General features: G+C 44.4%; 1 protein-coding gene across 22 annotated transcripts in view; it reads left to right on the top strand.

Annotated features, from left to right (window-relative positions):
- The window catches only part of LOC127051572 (uncharacterized), an 83,549-nt gene that overhangs the window by 6,578 nt on the left and 58,116 nt on the right, over positions 1 to 18,855 (top strand). For 2 of the 22 annotated variants that reach the window (XM_050954018.1, XM_050954061.1), the window contains 6 exons: positions 424 to 489; positions 2,796 to 2,885; positions 7,497 to 7,562; positions 10,241 to 10,330; positions 10,801 to 10,866; positions 12,110 to 12,199. In XM_050954018.1, coding sequence (XP_050809975.1) covers positions 424 to 489; positions 2,796 to 2,885; positions 7,497 to 7,562; positions 10,241 to 10,330; positions 10,801 to 10,866; positions 12,110 to 12,199 — 468 coding nt within the window. Of the gene's footprint in view, positions 1 to 423; positions 490 to 2,795; positions 2,886 to 4,609; positions 4,700 to 5,187; positions 5,254 to 6,927; positions 7,018 to 7,496; positions 7,563 to 10,240; positions 10,331 to 10,800; positions 10,867 to 12,109; positions 12,200 to 18,855 lie in introns of all 22 variants that reach the window. The other 20 variants (XM_050954028.1, XM_050954071.1, XM_050954046.1 and 17 more) reach the window with 17 other exon arrangements.

Below are 18,855 nucleotides of genomic sequence, written 5' to 3' on the forward strand. Positions count from 1 at the left end.
CCAAACAGTTATTCATGTTCCTAATGGATCCCTGAGGTTTTCACCAGTCTTGTCATTTGTCCTCCTTGCCCTTTATTGAGACACCAGCCCCTTCTTTGCCTAGACAGACAATGTGTGGCCCTCCTTGTCTCCAGAGGCTCAGTGCTGTGGCTAGGCACCATTGCTTGATGCTGACTCCTAGAAAAAGTGACAGAGAGAGGGTGGCTAAGATCATTACACATCTTCCACAGGGCAGGGCAGAACAGTGATCTCTAAGCCAACAGGCGAAGCAGATATGTTTTTAACTGTATAAGTCTTGGCGGTTTCGGTTTTTTGTTGAAGGACTGACTAATAATTTGTGAGGGGCTTTAGTTTGTGCAGATGTTATTACTTTATGGATATTTTATTAAATCTAATCCCTTTTCATTATTCTCTGCCTGACAGAAGTGAAATGAATGCCCTATATCAAGGTATGGTGACACATCTACAGTTTTTGGAAGAAAGCCTCAGGTAAGTGAAGAGGTTCAGGCCTCCATGACAGTGAAAAATATTGTGATTCCTCCTTAAATATCTACTATGTAAAAAAAGTCTTGAAAAGTTCTAAGTGTGGTTTTCTCCTCACCAAGTTTACCGAGTGCTTGTGGGTGTTGATACTAAAATATCAATATGCCTAGTGACTTGACTAGCTCCATTTCTCCTGCTTGGCATCTCTCTCCATCAGTGGGGGTTGTGTGAACGGAATGCCTGCACAGTTGTTGTATGGTTCTTTCCACCAGTCCAGGGAGTTTGACGCTGGAGAGTCAGGTCCAGAGCATGCCACTGTCATAAACAGATAAGTAAGAGTTAATAGAACAGAAGTACTTCATATCTCTTTTGCCTGTAAAGGGTTAACAAGATCAGTGAGCCTGGCTGTCACCTGACCAGAGGACCAATCAGGGTACAGGATACTTTCAAATCTTGAGGGAGGGAAGTTTTTGTGTGTGCTGTTAGTGTTTGGTTGTTGTTCTCTCTGGGTTCTGAGAGTGACCAGACATGCAACCAGGTTTCTATCCAATCTCCCTGATATAGGTTCTTATAGATTCAAAATAATAAGTACTAGGTGATAAGGTGAGATAGGTTTATGTTTGTTTTCTTTATTTGCAAATGTGTATCTGGCTGGAAGGAGTTCAAAGGTGTATTTGGCTGGAAGGAGTTCAAATTTGTATTTTGCTGAAAGGATTTTAATTTGTACTTGTTTACTTAGGCTGGGAGAGTATTCCCAGTGTCTATAGCTGAAAGACCCTGTAACATATTCCATCTTAAATTTACAAAGATAATTTTTACTGTTTTTTCTTTCTTTAATTAAAAGCTTTTCTTGTTTAAGAACCTGATTGTTTTTTATTCTAGTGAGACCTCAGGGGACTGGGTCTGGATTCACCAGGGAATTGGTGGGGAGAAAGGAGGGAAGGGAGGGAGAGAGGTTAATTTTCTCTCTGTGTGAGGATTACTTTCTCTCTCAGGGAAAGTCTGGGAGGGGGAGAGAGAAGGAGGGGAGAAGGTGAATTTTCCTCTCTGTTTTAAGATTCAAGGAGTTTGAATCACAGTGATCTTCCAGGGTAACCCAGGGAGGGGAAGCCTGGGAAAGGCAACGGTGAGGGAAAGGGTTTACTTTCCTTGTGTTAAGATCCAGAGGGTCTGGGTCTTGGGGGTCCCCGGGCAAGGTTTTGGGGGGACCAGAGTGTACCAGGCACTGGAATTCCTGGTTGGTGGCAGCGCTACAAGTACTAAGCAGGTAATTGAGCTTAGAGGAATTCATGCTGGTACCCCATCTTTTGAACGCTAAGGTTCAGAGTGGGGAATTATACCATGACAGCCCTTCAATTTGCCCTTCAAATTGTCTGGAAGGGCAAATCTGACACTGTGATATAACACTGCAGCCTTATTATGACATGTGATTGGCATCTTGAAATCATGTCATGATGTGAAGAAAGATGATGACTTTTATTCCCATTCCAAAGAATTTTCTAAGTAAGTAATACCCCTTTGCACTTCAGCAGGACAGAGGATAAAGCCATCAATACTGATACAGTAAGTGCAGGTAGTAAACTTATATTTGGCAGGCCCTGTGAGTGCACCTGCTGTGGTACCATACACTACTATGGGGACTGGGGGGAAGAGAGAATCTTGCATACAATGGCCCCCTAACAGCTAATTAAGGGGTAGTTTGGACAAGCTTCTAAACTGAAGGGTGTCAGCTGGGATTCTGGTGAGGGTGGAAAGGGATGAACTTTGGGGGATAGAAGAGAGGCTGTACCCTAGTGACGCAGTTCACTAGCATAAAATGCCAGAATAAATCCTCCGAAAAGATGAAGAGTAGTGATCAGAAGTGTGTATTGTGTATTTTCGTTGCTATTCTGTAAATTGACTCTTTACCTGGGGCCAGTCACCCTCCTCCCATCTGTCTAGTGCATCTGTCACCTGTGAAATTGTTGGGACTCTAAAGCACAATATTTCTAACAAAATTCATCACGGTGCATTTATATGGAGGAGTGGGTTGTCAGATTCTTCCTCAGTCATTAACTGAATTGTAGGAACATCTTGAACCTATAAACGTGACCTGGAAATCTCTCCAGAACAATATTGGCATTTCTGGTCCTAGGAAGACCTAGGAAATGGAGAAGCCTCCATGAAAATGAAAAATATCTTTATAATGATATAAACTATTTCCTCCTTTCTCCTTCTCTAAATGGATTCTACAAAATAAAAAAAAAGTGCTCTTATGCTGGGAAGGCTTCTAATGAGTTAACTGTCATCCCTGATACGTCTCTGCCCTACAGAGGTGAAAGTGAGGCACCACAAGGCAAGCTCACGAATTTGGGTGGAACCAAGATGGAACAATTTGTGAATTCTGTGGAAGACAAACTTAGGTAAGTTGGTGGTATGAAATTTTATTCCATTTTGTACTACTACCCTTGGGGCCGTCAAACAGCTGTTCATGTTCCTAGTGGATCCCTGAGGTTTTCACCATTCTTGTCATTTGTCCTCCTTGCCCTTTATTGAGACACCAGCCCCTTCTTTGCCTAGAGAGACAATATGTGGCCCTCCTTGTCTCAAGAGGCTCAATATTGTGCCTTGGCACCGTTGCTTGGCGCTGACTCCTAGGGAAAGTGACAGAGAGAGGGTGGCTAAGATCATGACAGGTCTCCCACAGGGCAGGCCAAAGCAGTTATCTCTGAGCCAACAGGCGAAGCAGATACGTTTTTAACCATATAAGTCTTGGTTGTTTCGTTTTTTTGTTGAAGGGCTGACTAATAATTTTGTCAGGGGCTTTAGCTTTTGCAGATGTTATTATTTTATGGCTATTTTATTGAGTCTAACCCTTTTCATTATTCTCTGCCCAACAGAAGTGAAATGAATGATCGATTAGAAGATATGCTGAAACACTTACAGTTTTTGAGGGAAAGACTAAGGAAGTGGGGAGGTTCAGGCCTCCATGACAGTGAAATATGTTTCTCCTGCTTGGCATTGCTCTCCATCAGTGGGGCTTGTGCAAACAGAATGCCTGCACAGTTGCTGTGTGGTTCTTTCCACCTGTCCAGGGAGCATTTTACGCCAGAGGGTCAGGTCCAGAGGCAGTCACCAACATCAATTTGTCTTGAAGGGCAGATCTGACAATGTTATATAACACCACAGCCTTATTATGCCATGTGATAGGCATCTTTAAATCACGTCATGGTGCCAGGCAATATGATGACTTTTATTTCCATTCCAAAGAATTTTCTAAATGAGTAATACTCCCTTGCATATGTATATTTTCATTGCTATTCTGTAAAATGCCTCTTCATCGGGGGCCAGTCACCCTTCTCCCACCTGTCTAGTACATCTGTCACCTTTGAACTTGTTGGGACTCTACAAAGACAATATTTCTAACAAAATTCATCAAGATGCATTTATATGGGAGGGAGGGGTGTCAGATCCTTGCTCCATCATTAACTGAATTGCAGGAGTATCTTGAACCTATAAATCTGAGCTGGAAATCTCTCCAGAACAATATTGGCGTTACTGATCCTAGGAAGAACCTGAAAACAAAGAAGCATCCATGAAATTGAAAAGTATCTTTATAATGTTACAGTCTAGTTCCTCCTTTCTCCTTCACTAAATAGGATTCTTCAAAATAAAAAAAAAGTGTCTTTAATAAAAGAGAAATCTGCTTTAAGCAAAATAGCTAGACAGATTTTTTTTTGTAACTGAAATGGTTTTAGATTCATTTTGAGTTTTGTGTGGTGAGTTCTTCTTTTATCTTACCCAGTTCATCCTGCTCCAATGATTATTGCAATCATTAACCTATGTTAAGGTTTTATCCTGCCACCCATCATGGTAGTACCTTCGAACTTTCCACGTAAAAATCAGTAGGAATAGTGAAGTCTTGATTGGCTTTCATGGAGACTCTGGCACTTCTCTTGATAGGGTAACTTTGCTTGAGGTAGGGTTTTTTATTATTTTTATTTTTATATATATGTTTTATTACCTTCCTCTTTTTTTTCTGTGAGGGTACAGGTTGCTTGGTAGAATGTGGTGTTGGTGTGTCGCTCTTATGTTGGGAAGGTTCTAAGGAGTTAACTCTCATCCTCAATACATCTGTGCCCTACAGAGGTGAAAGTGATGCTTCACAGGGCAAGCTCACATATTTGGATGGAACCAAGATGGAACAATTCGTGAACTCTATGGAAGACAATCTTAGGTAAGTTTGGTGATATGAAATTTTATTTCATTTTCTACCCCACCCTTGGGGCCGCCAAACAATTGTTCATGTTCCTGATGGATCCCTGAGGTTATCACCATTCTTGTCATTTGTCCTCCTTGCCCTTTATTGAGATGCCAGCCCCTTCTTTGCCTAGAGAGACAATGTGTGGCCCGCCTTGTCTCCAGAAGCTCAATGTTATGCCTTGGCACTATTGCTTGGCACTGACTCCTAGAGAAAGTAACAGAGAGAGGGTGGCTAAGAGCATCACAGGTCTCCCACGGGGCGGGACAGGGCAGGGCAGAGCAGTGATCTCTAAGCCACAAGGCCAAGCAGGTATGTTTTTAACCATATAAGTCTTGGCTGTTTTGTTTTTTTGCTGAAGGGCTGAGTAATAATTTTGGGAGAGGCTTTAGCTTTCGTAGATGTTATTACTTTATGCATATTTTATTAACTCTGAGCCCTTCTCATTTTTCTCTGACTGACAGAAGTGAAACGCATGCTCTATATGAAGGTATGGGGAAACATCTACAGTTTTTGGAAAAAAGCCTCAGGTAAGTGGGGAGGTTCAGGCCTCCATGACAGTGAAATATATTGTGATTCCTTCTTAAATATCTACTGTACAAAAGAAGTCTTGAAAATTTCCAAGTGTTGTTTTCTCCTCACCAAGTTTACCGAGTGCTTGTGGGTGTTGATAATAAAATCTCAACATGCCTAGTGACTGGACTAGCTCCATTTGTCCTGCTTGGCATCTCTCTCCATGAGTGAGGGCTGTGCGAATGGAAAGCCTGCACAGTTGTTGTATGGTTCTTTCCACCAGCCCAGGGAGCATTTGATGCCGGAGGGTCAGGTCCAGAGGCTGTCATCAACTTCAGTTTGTCTTGAAGGCCAAATATGACAGTTTGATATCACACCGTAGCCTTATTATGCCATGTGATTGGCATCTTGAAATCACGTCATGTTGTGAGGTAATATGATGACTTTTATTTCCATTCCAAAGAATTTTCTAAATAAGTAATACCCCCTTGCACATGAGCAGGACAGAGGATAAAGCCACACAGCCTGATACACTAATGGAAGGTAGTAAATTTGTATTTAGCAGGGACTGTAAGTGCAGCTGCCATGGTAGCCTACACTGCTTTTGAAGCTAAAGGGAAGAGAAAATCTTGTATACAGTGACCTCCTAACAGCTAATTAAAAGGTGGCTTGGACAAGCTCCTAAAGGGATGGATCATGGATGTCATGTGGGATTCTGATGAGGGCGGAAAGGGGCAAACTGTGGAGGAGAGAAGAGAGGCAGTACCCTAGAGATGCATAAAATGCCAAAATGACTCCTCCAAAGAGATCAAAAATAGTGATCAGAAGTGTGTATTGTGTATTTTCATTGCTATTCTGTAAATTACCTCATCACCTGGGGCTAGTCACCCTCCTCCCATCTGTCTAGTGCATCTGTCACCTTTGAAATTGTTAGAACTCTAGAATCACAATATTTTTAACAAAATACATCAAGGTGCTTTGTATGAGGGAGAGGGATGTCAGTTCTTTGCTCTGTTGTTAAACGAATTGCAGGAACATCTTGAACCTATTGCACTCAGCTGGAAATCTCTCCAGAACAATATTGGCATTTCCGGTTCTAGGAAGACCCAGGAAACAGAGAAGCATCCATGAAACTGAAAAATATCTTTATAATGTTACAACCTTTTCCCTCCTTTCTTCTTATTTAAATGGGATTAGACAAAGTTGTAAGAAAAGTGTCTTTAACAAAAAAGAAAACGGCTGTTAGCAAAATAGCTAGACAGATTTTTTTTCGTAATTGAAATGGTTTTAAATTTAGTTTGAATTTTGTGTGATGAGCTCTTATTTAATCTTGCCCAGTTCATCCTGCCCCAGTGATTATTGCTATTATTAACCCATATTAAGGTTTTATCCTGCCACCCATCATGGTAGTGTCTTAGCACTTTCCACGTAAAGATCAGTAGCAATAGCGAAGTCTTGAGTGGCTTTCATTGAGGCTCTGGCACTTTTCTTTCTGGGGTAACTTTGCTTGGGGTAGGGTTTTTTATTTATTTTTTATTTTTATATATATATATATATATTTTATTAACTTCCTCTTCTTTTCTGTGAGGGTATGGGTTTACTGGGTAAAGGTGGTGTTGGTGCTGCTGTTCTTATGCTGGGAAGGCTTCTAATGAGTTAACTGTCTTCCCTGATACATCTGTGCCCTACAGAGATGAAAGTGAGGCTTCACAAGGCAAGCTCACAAATTTGGATGGAACCAAGATGGAACAATTTGTGAATTCTGTGGAAGACAAACTTAGGTAAGTTGGTGATATGAAATTTTATTCCATTTTCTACCCGCACCCTTGGGGCCGCCAAACAATTGTTCATGTTCCTAATGGATCCCTGAGGTTTTCACCAGTCTTGTCATTTGTTCTCCTTGCCCTTTATTGAGATGCCAGCCCCTTCTTTGCCTAGACAGACAATGTGTGGCCCTTCTTGTCTCCAGAGGCTCAGTGCTGTGGCTAGGCACCATTGCTTGGTGCTGACTCCTAGAAAAAGTGACAGAGAGAGGGTGGCTAATATCATTACACATCTTCCACAGGGCAGGGCAGAACAGTGATCTCTAAGCTAACAGGTGAAGCTGATATGTTTTTAACCATGTAAGTCTTGGCTGCTTATGTTTCTTGTTGAAGGGCTTACTAATAATTTTGTGAGGGGCTTTAGCTTTTGCAGATGTTATTACTTTAATGGATATTTTATTAAGTCTAATCTCTTTTCATTATTTCCTGCCCGACAGAAGTGAAATGAATGATCTATCTGAAGGGATGCGGAACCACCTACAGTTTTTGAAAGAAAGCCTCAGGTAAGTGGGGAGCTTCAGGTAGGGTGACCAGATGTCCCATTTTTTTTATACGGACAGTCCTGAATTTTTTGTCTTTTTCTTATATAGGCTCCTATTACTCCCGACCCTACCCCCATCCCGATTTTTCATATATTCTGTCTGGTCACCGTTGGTTCAGGCCTCGATATCAGTGAAAAATATTGTGCGTCCTTCGTAAATATCCACTATACTAAAGTAGTCTTGAAAATTTCCAAGTGTGACTTTTCCTTACCAAGTTTACCGAGTGCTTGTGGGTGTTAATTCTAAAATATCAACATGCCTAGTGACTGGACTAGCTCCATTTCTCCTGCTTTGCATCTCTCTCCATCAGCGGGGGTTGTGTGAACGAAAAGCCTGCACGGTATTGTATGGTTCTTTCCACCTGTACAGGGAGCATTTGACGCCGGAGGTCAAGTCCAAAGTCTGCCACCAACTTCAATATGCCTTGAAGGGCGAATCTGACAATGTGATATAACACCACAGCTTTATTATGCCATGTGATAGACATTTTGAAATCATGTCATGATGTGAAGAAAGATGATAACTTTTATTTCCATTCCAAATAATTTTCTAAATAAGTAATACCCCCTTTCACATGAGCAGGACAGAGGATAAAGCCACCCAGCCTGATAAAGTGAGGTGGTGAACTTGTATTTGGCAGGGACTGTGAGTGCAGCTGCTGTGGTAGCCTACACTGCTCTTGGGGATAGAGGAAAGAGAGAATCTTGTATACAGTAACCTCCTTACAGTTAATTAAGGGATGGCTTGGACAAGCTCTTAACGGGAAGGGTGTCAGCTGGGATTCTGGTGAGGGTGGAAAGTGGTGAACCGTGGGGGAGAGAGGAAAGGCTGTACCCTAGCAATGCAGTTCACAAGGATAAAATGTAAAAATTTATCCTCCTGAAAGATCAATAATAATGATTAGAAGTGTGTATTGTGTATTTTCGTTGCTATTCTGTAAATTGCCTTTTCACCAAGAGTCAGTCACTCTCCTCCTATCTGTCTAGTGCATCTGTCACCTTTGAACTTGTTGAGACCCTATAAACACAATATTTCTAACAAAATTCATGAAGGTGAATTTATATGAGGGAGGGGGGTGTCATATCCTTCCTCAGTCATTAACTGAAGTGCAGGTGCATCTTGAATATATAAACCTGAGCTGGAAATCTCTCCAGAACTATATTTGGCATTTCTCGTCTGAGGTAGAACCGGGAAACAGAGAAGCATCCATGAAAGTGAAAAATATCTTTATAATGTTACAACCTATTTCCTCCTTTTTCCTTCTCTAAATGGGATTCTACAAAATTAAAAAAAAGTGTGTCATTAACAAAAAAAGAAAGCTGCTTTAAGCAAAATAGCTAGACAGATTTTTTTTTCTGTAACTGAAATGGTTTTAGATTCAGTTTGAGTTTTGTTTGGTGAGTTCTTCCTTTATCTTACTCAGTTCATCCTGCCCCAGTGATTATTGCAATCATTACCCTATTTTAAGGTTTTATCCTGCCACTCATCATGTTAGTATCTTAGCACTTTCCACGTAAAAATCAGTAGCAATAGCGAAGTCTTGAGTGGCTTTCATGGAGACTCTGGCACTTCTCTTGCTGGGGTAACTATGCTTGGGGTAGGGTTTTTTATTTCATATATATATAGACTCATAGACTCATAGGTCAGAAGTGACCAATATGATCATCTAGTCTGACCTCCTGCACAAGGCAGGCCACAGAACCCCACCCATCCAATTTTATAACAACCCCTATCCCAGGACCGAGTTATTGAAATCCTCAAAATTGGTTTGAAGACCTCAAGCTGCAGAGAAACCACCAGCAAGCGACCCGTGCCCCATGCTGCAGGGGAAGGCGAAAAACCTCCAGGGCCCCTGCCAATCCGCCCTGGAGGAAAATTCCTTCCCGACCCCAAATATGGCGATCAGCTAAACCCTGAGCATGTGGGCAAGACTCACCAGCCAGCACCCAAGAAGGAATTCTCTGCAGTAACTCAGTTCCCATCCCATCCAACATCTCCCCGCAGACCATTGAGCAGACTTATCTGGTGGTAATCCAAAATCAATTGCCCAAATTAACGATCCTATCATAACATCCCCTCCATATACTTATCAAGCTTTGTCTTAAAGCCAGAAAAGTCTTTTGCCCCTACTACTTCCCTCGGAAGGCTGTTCCAGAACTTCACTCCCCTAATGGTTAGAAACCTTCGTCTAATTTCAAGTCTAAACTTCCTAATATCCAGTTTATACCCATTCGTCCTCGTGCCTACATTAGTACTAAACTTAAATAATTCCTCTCCCTCCCTAACATTAACCCCCCTGATATATTTATATAGAGCAAGCATATCCCCCCACAGCCTTCTTTTGGCCAGGCTAAACAAGCCAAGCTCTTTGAGTCTCCTTTCATAAGGCAGTTTTTCCATTCCTCGGATCATCCTTGTAGCCCGTCTCTGAACCTGTTCCAGTTTGAATTCATCCTTCTTGAACATGGGACACCAGAACTGCACACAGTATTCCATATATATATGTTTTATTAACTTCCTCCTCTTTTCTGTGATGGTACAAAATTACTGAGTAGAAGGTGGTGTTGTTCCTGCCACTCTTATGCTGGGAAGGCCTCTAATGAGCTAACTGTCATCCCCAATACATCTGTGCCCTACAGAGGAGAAAGTGAGGCTGCACAAGGCAAGCTCACAAATTTGGATGGAGCCAAGATGAAACAATTCGTGAACTCTGTGGTAGACAAACTTAGGTAAGTTTCCTGATACAAAATTTTATTCCATTTTGTGCCCCTACCCTGGGGGCCACCAAACAATTGTTCATGTTCCTTATGGATCCCTCCGGTTTGCACCATTCTTGTCATTTGTCCTCCTTGCCCTTTATTAAGATGCCAGCCCCTTCTTTGCCTAAAGAGACAATGTGTGGCCCGCCTTATCTCCAGAGGCTCAATGCTCTGTCTTGGTGCCATTCCTGGACGCTGAGTCCTAGAGAAAAAGACAGAGAGAGGGTGGCTAAGATCATCCCAGAGGGCAGGACAGATCAGTGATTTCTAAGCCACCGGGCCAAGCTAATATGTTTTTAACCATATAGGTCTTGGCTGTTTCTATTTTTTGCTGAAGTACTGACTAATAATTTTGGGAGGGGCTTTAGCTTGTGCAAATGTTATTACTTTATGGATATTTTATTAAATCTAATCCCTTTTCATTATTCTCTGCCTGACAGATGTGAAATGAATGCCCTATATCAAGGTATGGTGACACATCTACAGTTTTTGGAAGAAAGCCTCAGGTAAGTGGGGAGGTTCAGGCCTCCATGACAGTGAAATATATTGTGATTCTTTCTTAAATATCTACTATACAAAAGAAGTCTTGAAAATTTCCAAGTGTGGTTTTCTCCTCACCAAGTTTACCAAGTGCTTGTGGGTGTTGATACTATAATATCCACGTGCCTAGTGACTGGACTAGCTCCATTTCTCCTGCTTGGCATCACTCTCCATCATTGGGGGTTGTGCAAGTGGAATGCCTGCACAGTGTTGTATGGTTCTTTCCACCTGTCCAGGGAGTGTTCAACGCTGGAAAAACAGGTCCAGTGGCTGCCACCAACTTCAATTTATCTTGAAGGGCAAATCTGACAGTGTGATGTAATACCACAGCCTTATTATGCCATGTGATTGGCATCTTGAAATCATGTCATGGTGTGAGGCACTGTGATTACTTTTATTTACATTCCAAATAATTTTCTAAATAAGTAATACCCCCCTTGCATATGAGCAGGAGAGAGGATAAAGCCACTCAGCCTGATACAGTAAGGGCAGGCAGTAAACTTGTATATGGTAGGAACTGTGAGTGCAGCTGCTGTGGTAGCCTACACTGCTCTTGGGGCTAGAGGGAGGAGAGAATGCTGTACACACTGACCTCGTAACAGTTCATGAAGTGGTGGTTTGGACAATTTTCTAAATAAGTAATACTCCCTTGCACATGAGCAGGACAGAAGATAAAGCCACCCAGCCTGATGCAGTAAGGGTAGGTAATAAACTTGTATTTGGCAGGCACTGTGAGTGCAGCTGCTGTGGTAGCCTACCAAAAAGAAATCTGCTTTAAGCAAAATAGCCAGACAGATTTTTTTCATAAGTGAAATGATTTTAGATTCAGTTTGAGTTTTGTGTGATGAGTTCTTATTTTATATTGCCCAGGTCATCCTGTTCCAGTGATTATTGCAGTCACTAACCTATTTTAAGGTTTTATCCTGCCACCCATCATGGTAGTATCTTAGCACTTTCCACATAAAAATCAGTTACAATAGCGAAGTCTCGAGCAGCTTTTATGGAGACTCTGGCACTTCTCTTTCTGGGGTAACTTTGCTCGGGGTAGGGTTTTTAATTTTTTTTTATTTTATGTGTATTTTATTAACTTCCTCTTTTCTGTGCTGGTACGGGATTACTGGGTAGAAGGTGGTGTTGGTGCTGCCGCTCTTATCCTGGGAAGGCTTCTAATAAGTTAACTGTCTTCCCTGATACATCTGTGCCCTACAGAAGTGAAAGTGAGGCTCCACAGGGCCAGCTCACAAATTTGGACAGAACCGAAATGGAACAATTGGTGACCTCTGTGGAAGACAATCTTAGGTAAGTTTGGTGATATGAAATTTTATTCCATTTTCTACCCCTATCCCTGGGGCCTATAAACAATTGTTCATGTTCCTAAAGGATCCCTGAGGTTTGCACTGTTCTTGTCATTAGTCCTCCTTCCCCTTTATTAAGATGCCAGCCCCTTCTTTGCCTAGAGAGACAATGTGAGGCCTTCCTTGTCTCCAGAGGCTCAGTGTTGTGTCTTGGGGCCATTGCTTGGTGCTGAGTCCTAGATAAAGAGACATAGGGTATGTCTACACTACGGGATTATTCTGATTTACAGAAACCGGTATTTGGAAACAGATTGTGTAAAGTTGAGTGCACGCGGCCACACTAAGCACAGTAATTCGGCAGTCTGCATCCATGTACCGAGGCTAGCATCAATTTCTGGAGCGTTGCACTGTGGGTAGCTATCCCATAGTTCCTGCAGTCTCCCCCGCCCATTGGAATTCTGGGTTGAGATCACAATGTATGATGGGGCAAAAACAGTGTCATGGGTGATTCTGGGTAAATGTCGTCACTCAGTCCTTCTTCTGTGAAAGCAACGGCAGATAATCATTTTGCACTCTTTTCCCTGGATTGCCCTGGCAGACACCATAGTATGGCAACCATGGAGCCCATTCAGACTTTTTTCACTATCACCGTATGTCTACTGGATGCTGCTGACAGACGCGGTACTGCAGTGCTACACAGCAGCATTCACTTGTCTTTGCAAGTTAGCAGAGATGGTTACCAGTCATATTGTACTGTCTGCTGCTTTGCAAATGGGCAACGACGGTTACCAGTCATATTGTACCATCTGTTGCTGTTATGGGTGCTCCTGGCTGGTCTCAGTGAGGTCAGCCAGGGGCGCACGTACAAAAATGGGAATGACTCCCCAGGTCATTCCCTTCTTTACATTTGGTCTAAAGGTAGAGTCAGTCCTGCCTAGAATATCAGACAAGTCTACTAAAGAACAAGAGAGGCAAACGGCCGCTCCGGGTCAGAGCCCAAGACATCCCGCAGAAATGATGAGCTGCATGCATTCTAGCGGGTGCCCCTGCAACAGCCCCACCCGTTGCTTCCCTCCTCCCCCAACCCTCCTGGGATACCATGGCAGTTATCCCCCAATTTATGCGATGAAGTAATAAAGCATGCATGAATAAGAAACTGACTTTACTGCGTCGGCTATCAGAGATAAAAGGTCGGGGGAGGCAGCCACCAGCTGCTATGATATTCCAGGCAGGACTGAATCTCCATTAGACAAAGCTTAAAGAAGGGAATGACCGGGAGTCATTCCCATTTTTGCCCAGGCACCTCCGGCCAACCTCACCGAGGCCGGCCAGGAGCACTCACAGGATGATGACAACGGTTATCAGTCGTATTCCACCATCTGCCATCAGGAAGAGAAGGGGTGGGGATGCTGCTGTGTAGTGCTGCAGCACCGTGTCTGCCAGCAGCATCCAGTAGACATACGATGACATTGAAAAAAGGCAAGAAACGATTTTTTTGCCTTTTCTTTCAAGGGGTGGGGTGGCTGACGACATATACTCTGAGCCATCCATGACAATGTTTTTCACCCTTCAGGCTTTGGGAGCTCAGCCAAGAATGCAAATGATTTTTGGAGAGTGTGGGAACTGTGGGATAGATGGAGTCCTCAGTCCCCACTCCCTCCCTCTGTGAGTGTCTATTTGATTCTTTGGGTTTCTGTTATGCTTGTCTCAGCTCCTTAAGTTTCACGCAGCGCTGTGTTGAGTCCCTGTTGTGGCCTCTCTCTATCCTAGCCTTGGAGATTTTTTCACATGCTTTGGCATTTTGTCTATTGCAACGGAGTTCTGATAGAACAGATTCATCTCCCCATACAGAGATCAGCTTCAGTATCTCCCGTACAGTCCATGCTGGAGCTCTTTTTTGATTCTGGGACTGCATGGTCACCAGTGCTAATCGGCGCTCCATGCTTTGCAAACAGGAATTGAAATTCAAAAGTTTGCGAGTCTTTTCATGTCTACTTGGCCAGTGCATCTGAGTTCAGATTACTGTCCAGAGCGGTCACAATGGTGCACTGTGGGATAGCGCCTGGAGGCCAATACCGTCGAATTGCGGCCACACTAACCCTAATCTGAAATGGCAATACCGATTTCAGCGCTACTCCCCTCATCGGGGAGGATTACAGATACCAGTATTAAGAGCCCTTTATATCGATATAAAGGGCTTCGTTGTGTGGACACGTGCAGGGTTAATGCGGTTTAACATGGTATCATAACCTTAGTCCCACATTTGGACCTTAGCGTCCAAAATATGGGGGTTAGCATGAAAACCTCCAAGCTTAGTTACCAGCTTGGACCTGGTACCTGCTGCCACCACCCAAAAAATTAGAGTGTTTTGGGGCACTCTGGTCCCCCTGAAAAACCTTCCCTGGGGACCCCAAGACCCAAATCCCTTGAGTCTCACAACAAAGGGAAATAATCCTTTTTCCCTTCCCCCCTCCAGGTGCTCCTGGAGAGATACACAGACACAAGCTCTGTGAAACTATACAGAGTGACTCCCCCTCTCTGTTTCCAATCCTGGAAACAAAAAGTACTTTCCTATTCCCCCAGAGGGAATGCAAAATCAGGCTAGCAAATCCAACACACAGATCTCCCCGATTTCTTCCTCCCACCAATTCCCTGGTGAGTACAGACTCAATTTCCCTGAAGTAAAGAAAAACTCCAACAGGTCTTAAAAGAAAGCTTTATATAAAAAGAAAGAAAAATACATACAAATGGTCTCTCTGTATTAAGATGATACAATACAGGGTCAATTGCTTAAAAGAATATTGAATAAACAGCCTTATTCAAAAAGAATACAAATCAAAGCACTCCAGCACTTATATTCATGCAAATACCAAAGAAAGAAAACCATAGAACTTACTATCTGATCTCTTTGTCCTTACACTTAGAAACAGAAGACTAGAAAGTAGAAACTACTTCTCCAAAGCTCAGAGAAAGCAGGAAGACAGACAAAGACTCAGACACAAACTCCCTCCACCCAGAGTTGAAAAAATCCGGTTTCCTGATTGGTCCTCTGGTCAGGTGCTTCAGGTGGAAGAGACATTAACCCTTAGCTATCTGTTTATGACACGCCCCCCAAATTGCAGACAGTGGGGAAGCTCACTGGCGGCGATTTCCTTCTAGAACTTTAAAATAAACAGATTAATACAACACGTGCACCTTTACATATACCCCTAAGTATATAACTAACAGACTTCTACATTTTAAGAACACTTTTTAACTACTGAATTCTGGGAAACTCTCACGGGAGAGTGCATCAGCTACTTTGTTAGAAGCTCCTGTGATGTGCTGAATTTGAAAATCAAAATCTTGGAGAGCTAAACTCCAACGAAGAAGTTTCTTGTTGTTCCCCTTGGCAGTATGAAGCCACTTTAGTGCAGCATGGTCAGTTTGTAGTTGGAACCGCCGTCCCCAAACATATGGGCGTAGCTTTTCCAGGGTGTACACAATGGCATAGCATTCCTTTTCACTGACTGACCAGTGACTTTCCCTCTCAGACAGTTTCTTGCTGAGAAACACGACAGGATGGAAGTTGTGATCTGTTGCTTCCTGCATGAGCACTGCGCCTATACCACGCTCAGATGCATCCGTGGTTACTAGGAATGGCTTGTCAAAGTCCGGGGCCCTGAGCACAGGGTCAGACATGAGCGTTGCCTTAAGTTGGGTAAAGGCCTTTTGACACTCATCAGTCCACTTAACTGCATTTGGCTGGGTCTTTTTGGTCAGGTCGGTCAGTGGGGCAGCGATTTGGCTGTAGTGTGGTACAAATCGCCTGTAGTATCCGGCCAAGCCTAAGAAGGATTGGACCTGCTTCTTGGACCGTGGGACAGGCCACTTTTGGATAGCATCCACCTTGGCCTGTAGGGGGTTTATGGTTCCTCGACCCACCTGGTGCCCCAGGTAAGTCACTCTGTTTTGGCCTATTTGACACTTTTTGGCCTTAACAGTTAGTCCTGCCTGCCTGATGCGCTCAAAGACCTTTTCCAGGTGTAGTAGGTGTTCGGGCCAGGAGTCTGAAAAAATGGCCACATCATCGAGGTAGGCAACTGCAAATTCTCCCAGTCCAGCTAGTAGACCATCTACCAGCTTCTGGAAGGTGGCGGGTGCATTTCGAAGGCCGAAAGGAAGGACATTGAATTCATACACCCCCGCATGGGTGACGAATGCTGACCTCTCCTTGGCAGGTTCATCTAGCGGTACTTGCCAGTACCCCTTGGTTAAGTCTATTGTAGAGATGAACTGGGCACGTCCCAACTTCTCCAATAGCTCATCGGTGCGTGGCATTGGATAGTTGTCCAGACGAGTTACCGCATTTAGCTTACGGTAGTCCACGCAAAAGCGTATTTCCCCATCTGGTTTGGGTACCAGAACCACTGGAGATGCCCATGCACTGGTAGATGGGCGGATTATACCCATCTGTAGCATGTTCTGGATCTCCCGTTCTATAGCAGCTTGGGCATGAGGAGACACTCGGTAGGGTGGGGTTCTGATTGGGTGAGCATTACCTGTATCAATGGAGTGGTATGCCCGTTCAGTCCGTCCTGGGGTGGCTGAGAACAGTGGGGCGAAGCTAGTGCACAGTTCCTTGATTTGTTGCCGCTGCAGACGTTCCAGGGTGGTTGAGAAGTTCACCTCTTCCACGCCACCGTCTTTTTTCCCGTCGTAGTAGACACCGTCAGGCCACTCAGCATCATCTCCCTGGACTGTAAACTGACAAACCTGTAAGTCTCTGGAATAGAAAGGCTTGAGAGAATTAACATGGTACACTTTAGGCTTTAGTGAGGAATTGGGAAATGCTATGAGGTAGTTTACAGCTCCCAGGCGCTCTTGGACCGTGAATGGCCCTTCCCATGATGCTTCCATCTTATGGGCCTGTTGCGCCTTCAAGACCATAACCTGGTCTCCTACCTTGAAGGAACGTTCTCTGGCATGTCTGTCATACCAGGCCTTTTGCTCTTCTTGAGCATCCTTTAGGTTCTCTCTGGCAAGGGCTAAAGAGTGTCGGAGGGTGCTTTGTAGGTTGCTTACAAAGTCCAGAATGTTAGTTCCTGGAGAAGGCGTAAACCCCTCCCATTGCTGCTTCACCAACTGTAATGGCCCCTTAACCTCGTGACCATACACAAGTTCAAATGGTGAAAACCCTAAACTGGGATGTGGTACAGCCCTGTAGGCAAACAGCAACTGCTGCAACACTAGGTCCCAATTATTGGAGAATTCGTTGATGAATTTTCGTATCATGGCCCCCAAAGTTCCATTGAACCTTTCCACCAGGCCATTGGTTTGATGGTGGTATGGGGTGGCAACCAAGTGATTCACCCCATGAGTTTCCCACAGTTTTTCCATGGTCCCTGCCAGGAAATTAGACCCTGAATCTGTAAGGATGTCGGAGGGCCAACCTACCCTGGCAAAGATGTCTGTTAAGGCCAGGCACACAGTGTTAGCCCGGGTGTTGCCTAGAGCTACTGCTTCCGGCCATCGGGTAGCAAAGTCCACTAAAGTCAGTACGTACTGCTTTCCTCTGGGCGTCTTTTTTGGGAAAGGGCCCAGAATATCCACAGCTACTCGCTGAAATGGGACCTCAATTATGGGGAGTGGCTGGAGAGGGGCCTTGACCTGGTCTTGAGGCTTTCCCACTCTTTGGCATACCTCACAAGACCGGACATACTTGGCAACGTCCTTGCCCATCCCCTCCCAGTGGAAGGACTTCCCCAACCGGTCCTTGGTTCTGTTCACCCCAGCATGGCCACTGGGATGATCATGGGCTAAGCTTAAGAGCTTCCCCCGGTACTTAGTTGGAACCACCAACTGTTTTTGCGGCTGCCATTCTTCCCGGTGTCCACCAGAAAGAATTTCCTTGTATAAAAGTCCTTGGTCTATAACAAACCGGGATCGATTAGAAGAGCTGAGAGGCGGTGGGGTGCTCCGTGCCGCCGCCCAAGCTTTCTGAAGGCTGTCATCCGCTTCCTGCTCAGTCTGGAACTGTTCCCTTGAGGCTGGGGTCACCAGTTCTTCCTCAGACTGTGGACTTGGTCCCTCTGGAAGCGATGTAGGTGATGGGTTTGTTTCCGTTGCTGGTGAACCGCTCTCCGCTGGTGCACCTGAGGGAATTTCAGGCTCTGGCTGAGCCTTTTGGGTATGGCTGTCTTTTGCTTCTGCCAGTTCTGGCTCGCTGGCGCCCTCTGGCGTTGAGTTTGAAGATGTGGTTGCACTTGCTGGTGCTGGTTGCTGTTCCAGTTCCGGGCCTGGGACTGGAGGTGCTGTGGCTGTTTCAGTGGTTGGCATGGAATCCAGGTCCACTACCTCTGTCTGGGTCTCTGGTAACACAGACGGGGCCTCTGTGGACGGCTCAGGAACAGGAATGGGTCTGGAAGCTTGCCTGGTTTGGCTACGTGTAACCATTCCCACTCTCTTGGCCCGCCTCACCTGGTTGGCCAAGTCTTCCCCCAGTAGCATGGGGATAGGATAATTGTCATAGACTGCAAAAGTCCACATTCCTGACCAGCCTTTGTACTGGACAGGCAGTTGAGCTGTAGGCAAGTCTACAGCTTGTGACATGAAGGGGTAAATTGTAACTTTGGCCTTTGGGTTGATGAATTTGGGGTCAACGAAGGATTGGTGGATAGC

This window comes from Gopherus flavomarginatus, chromosome 1 (assembly GCF_025201925.1).
Source record: "Gopherus flavomarginatus isolate rGopFla2 chromosome 1, rGopFla2.mat.asm, whole genome shotgun sequence".
NCBI lineage: Eukaryota > Metazoa > Chordata > Testudines > Testudinidae > Gopherus > Gopherus flavomarginatus.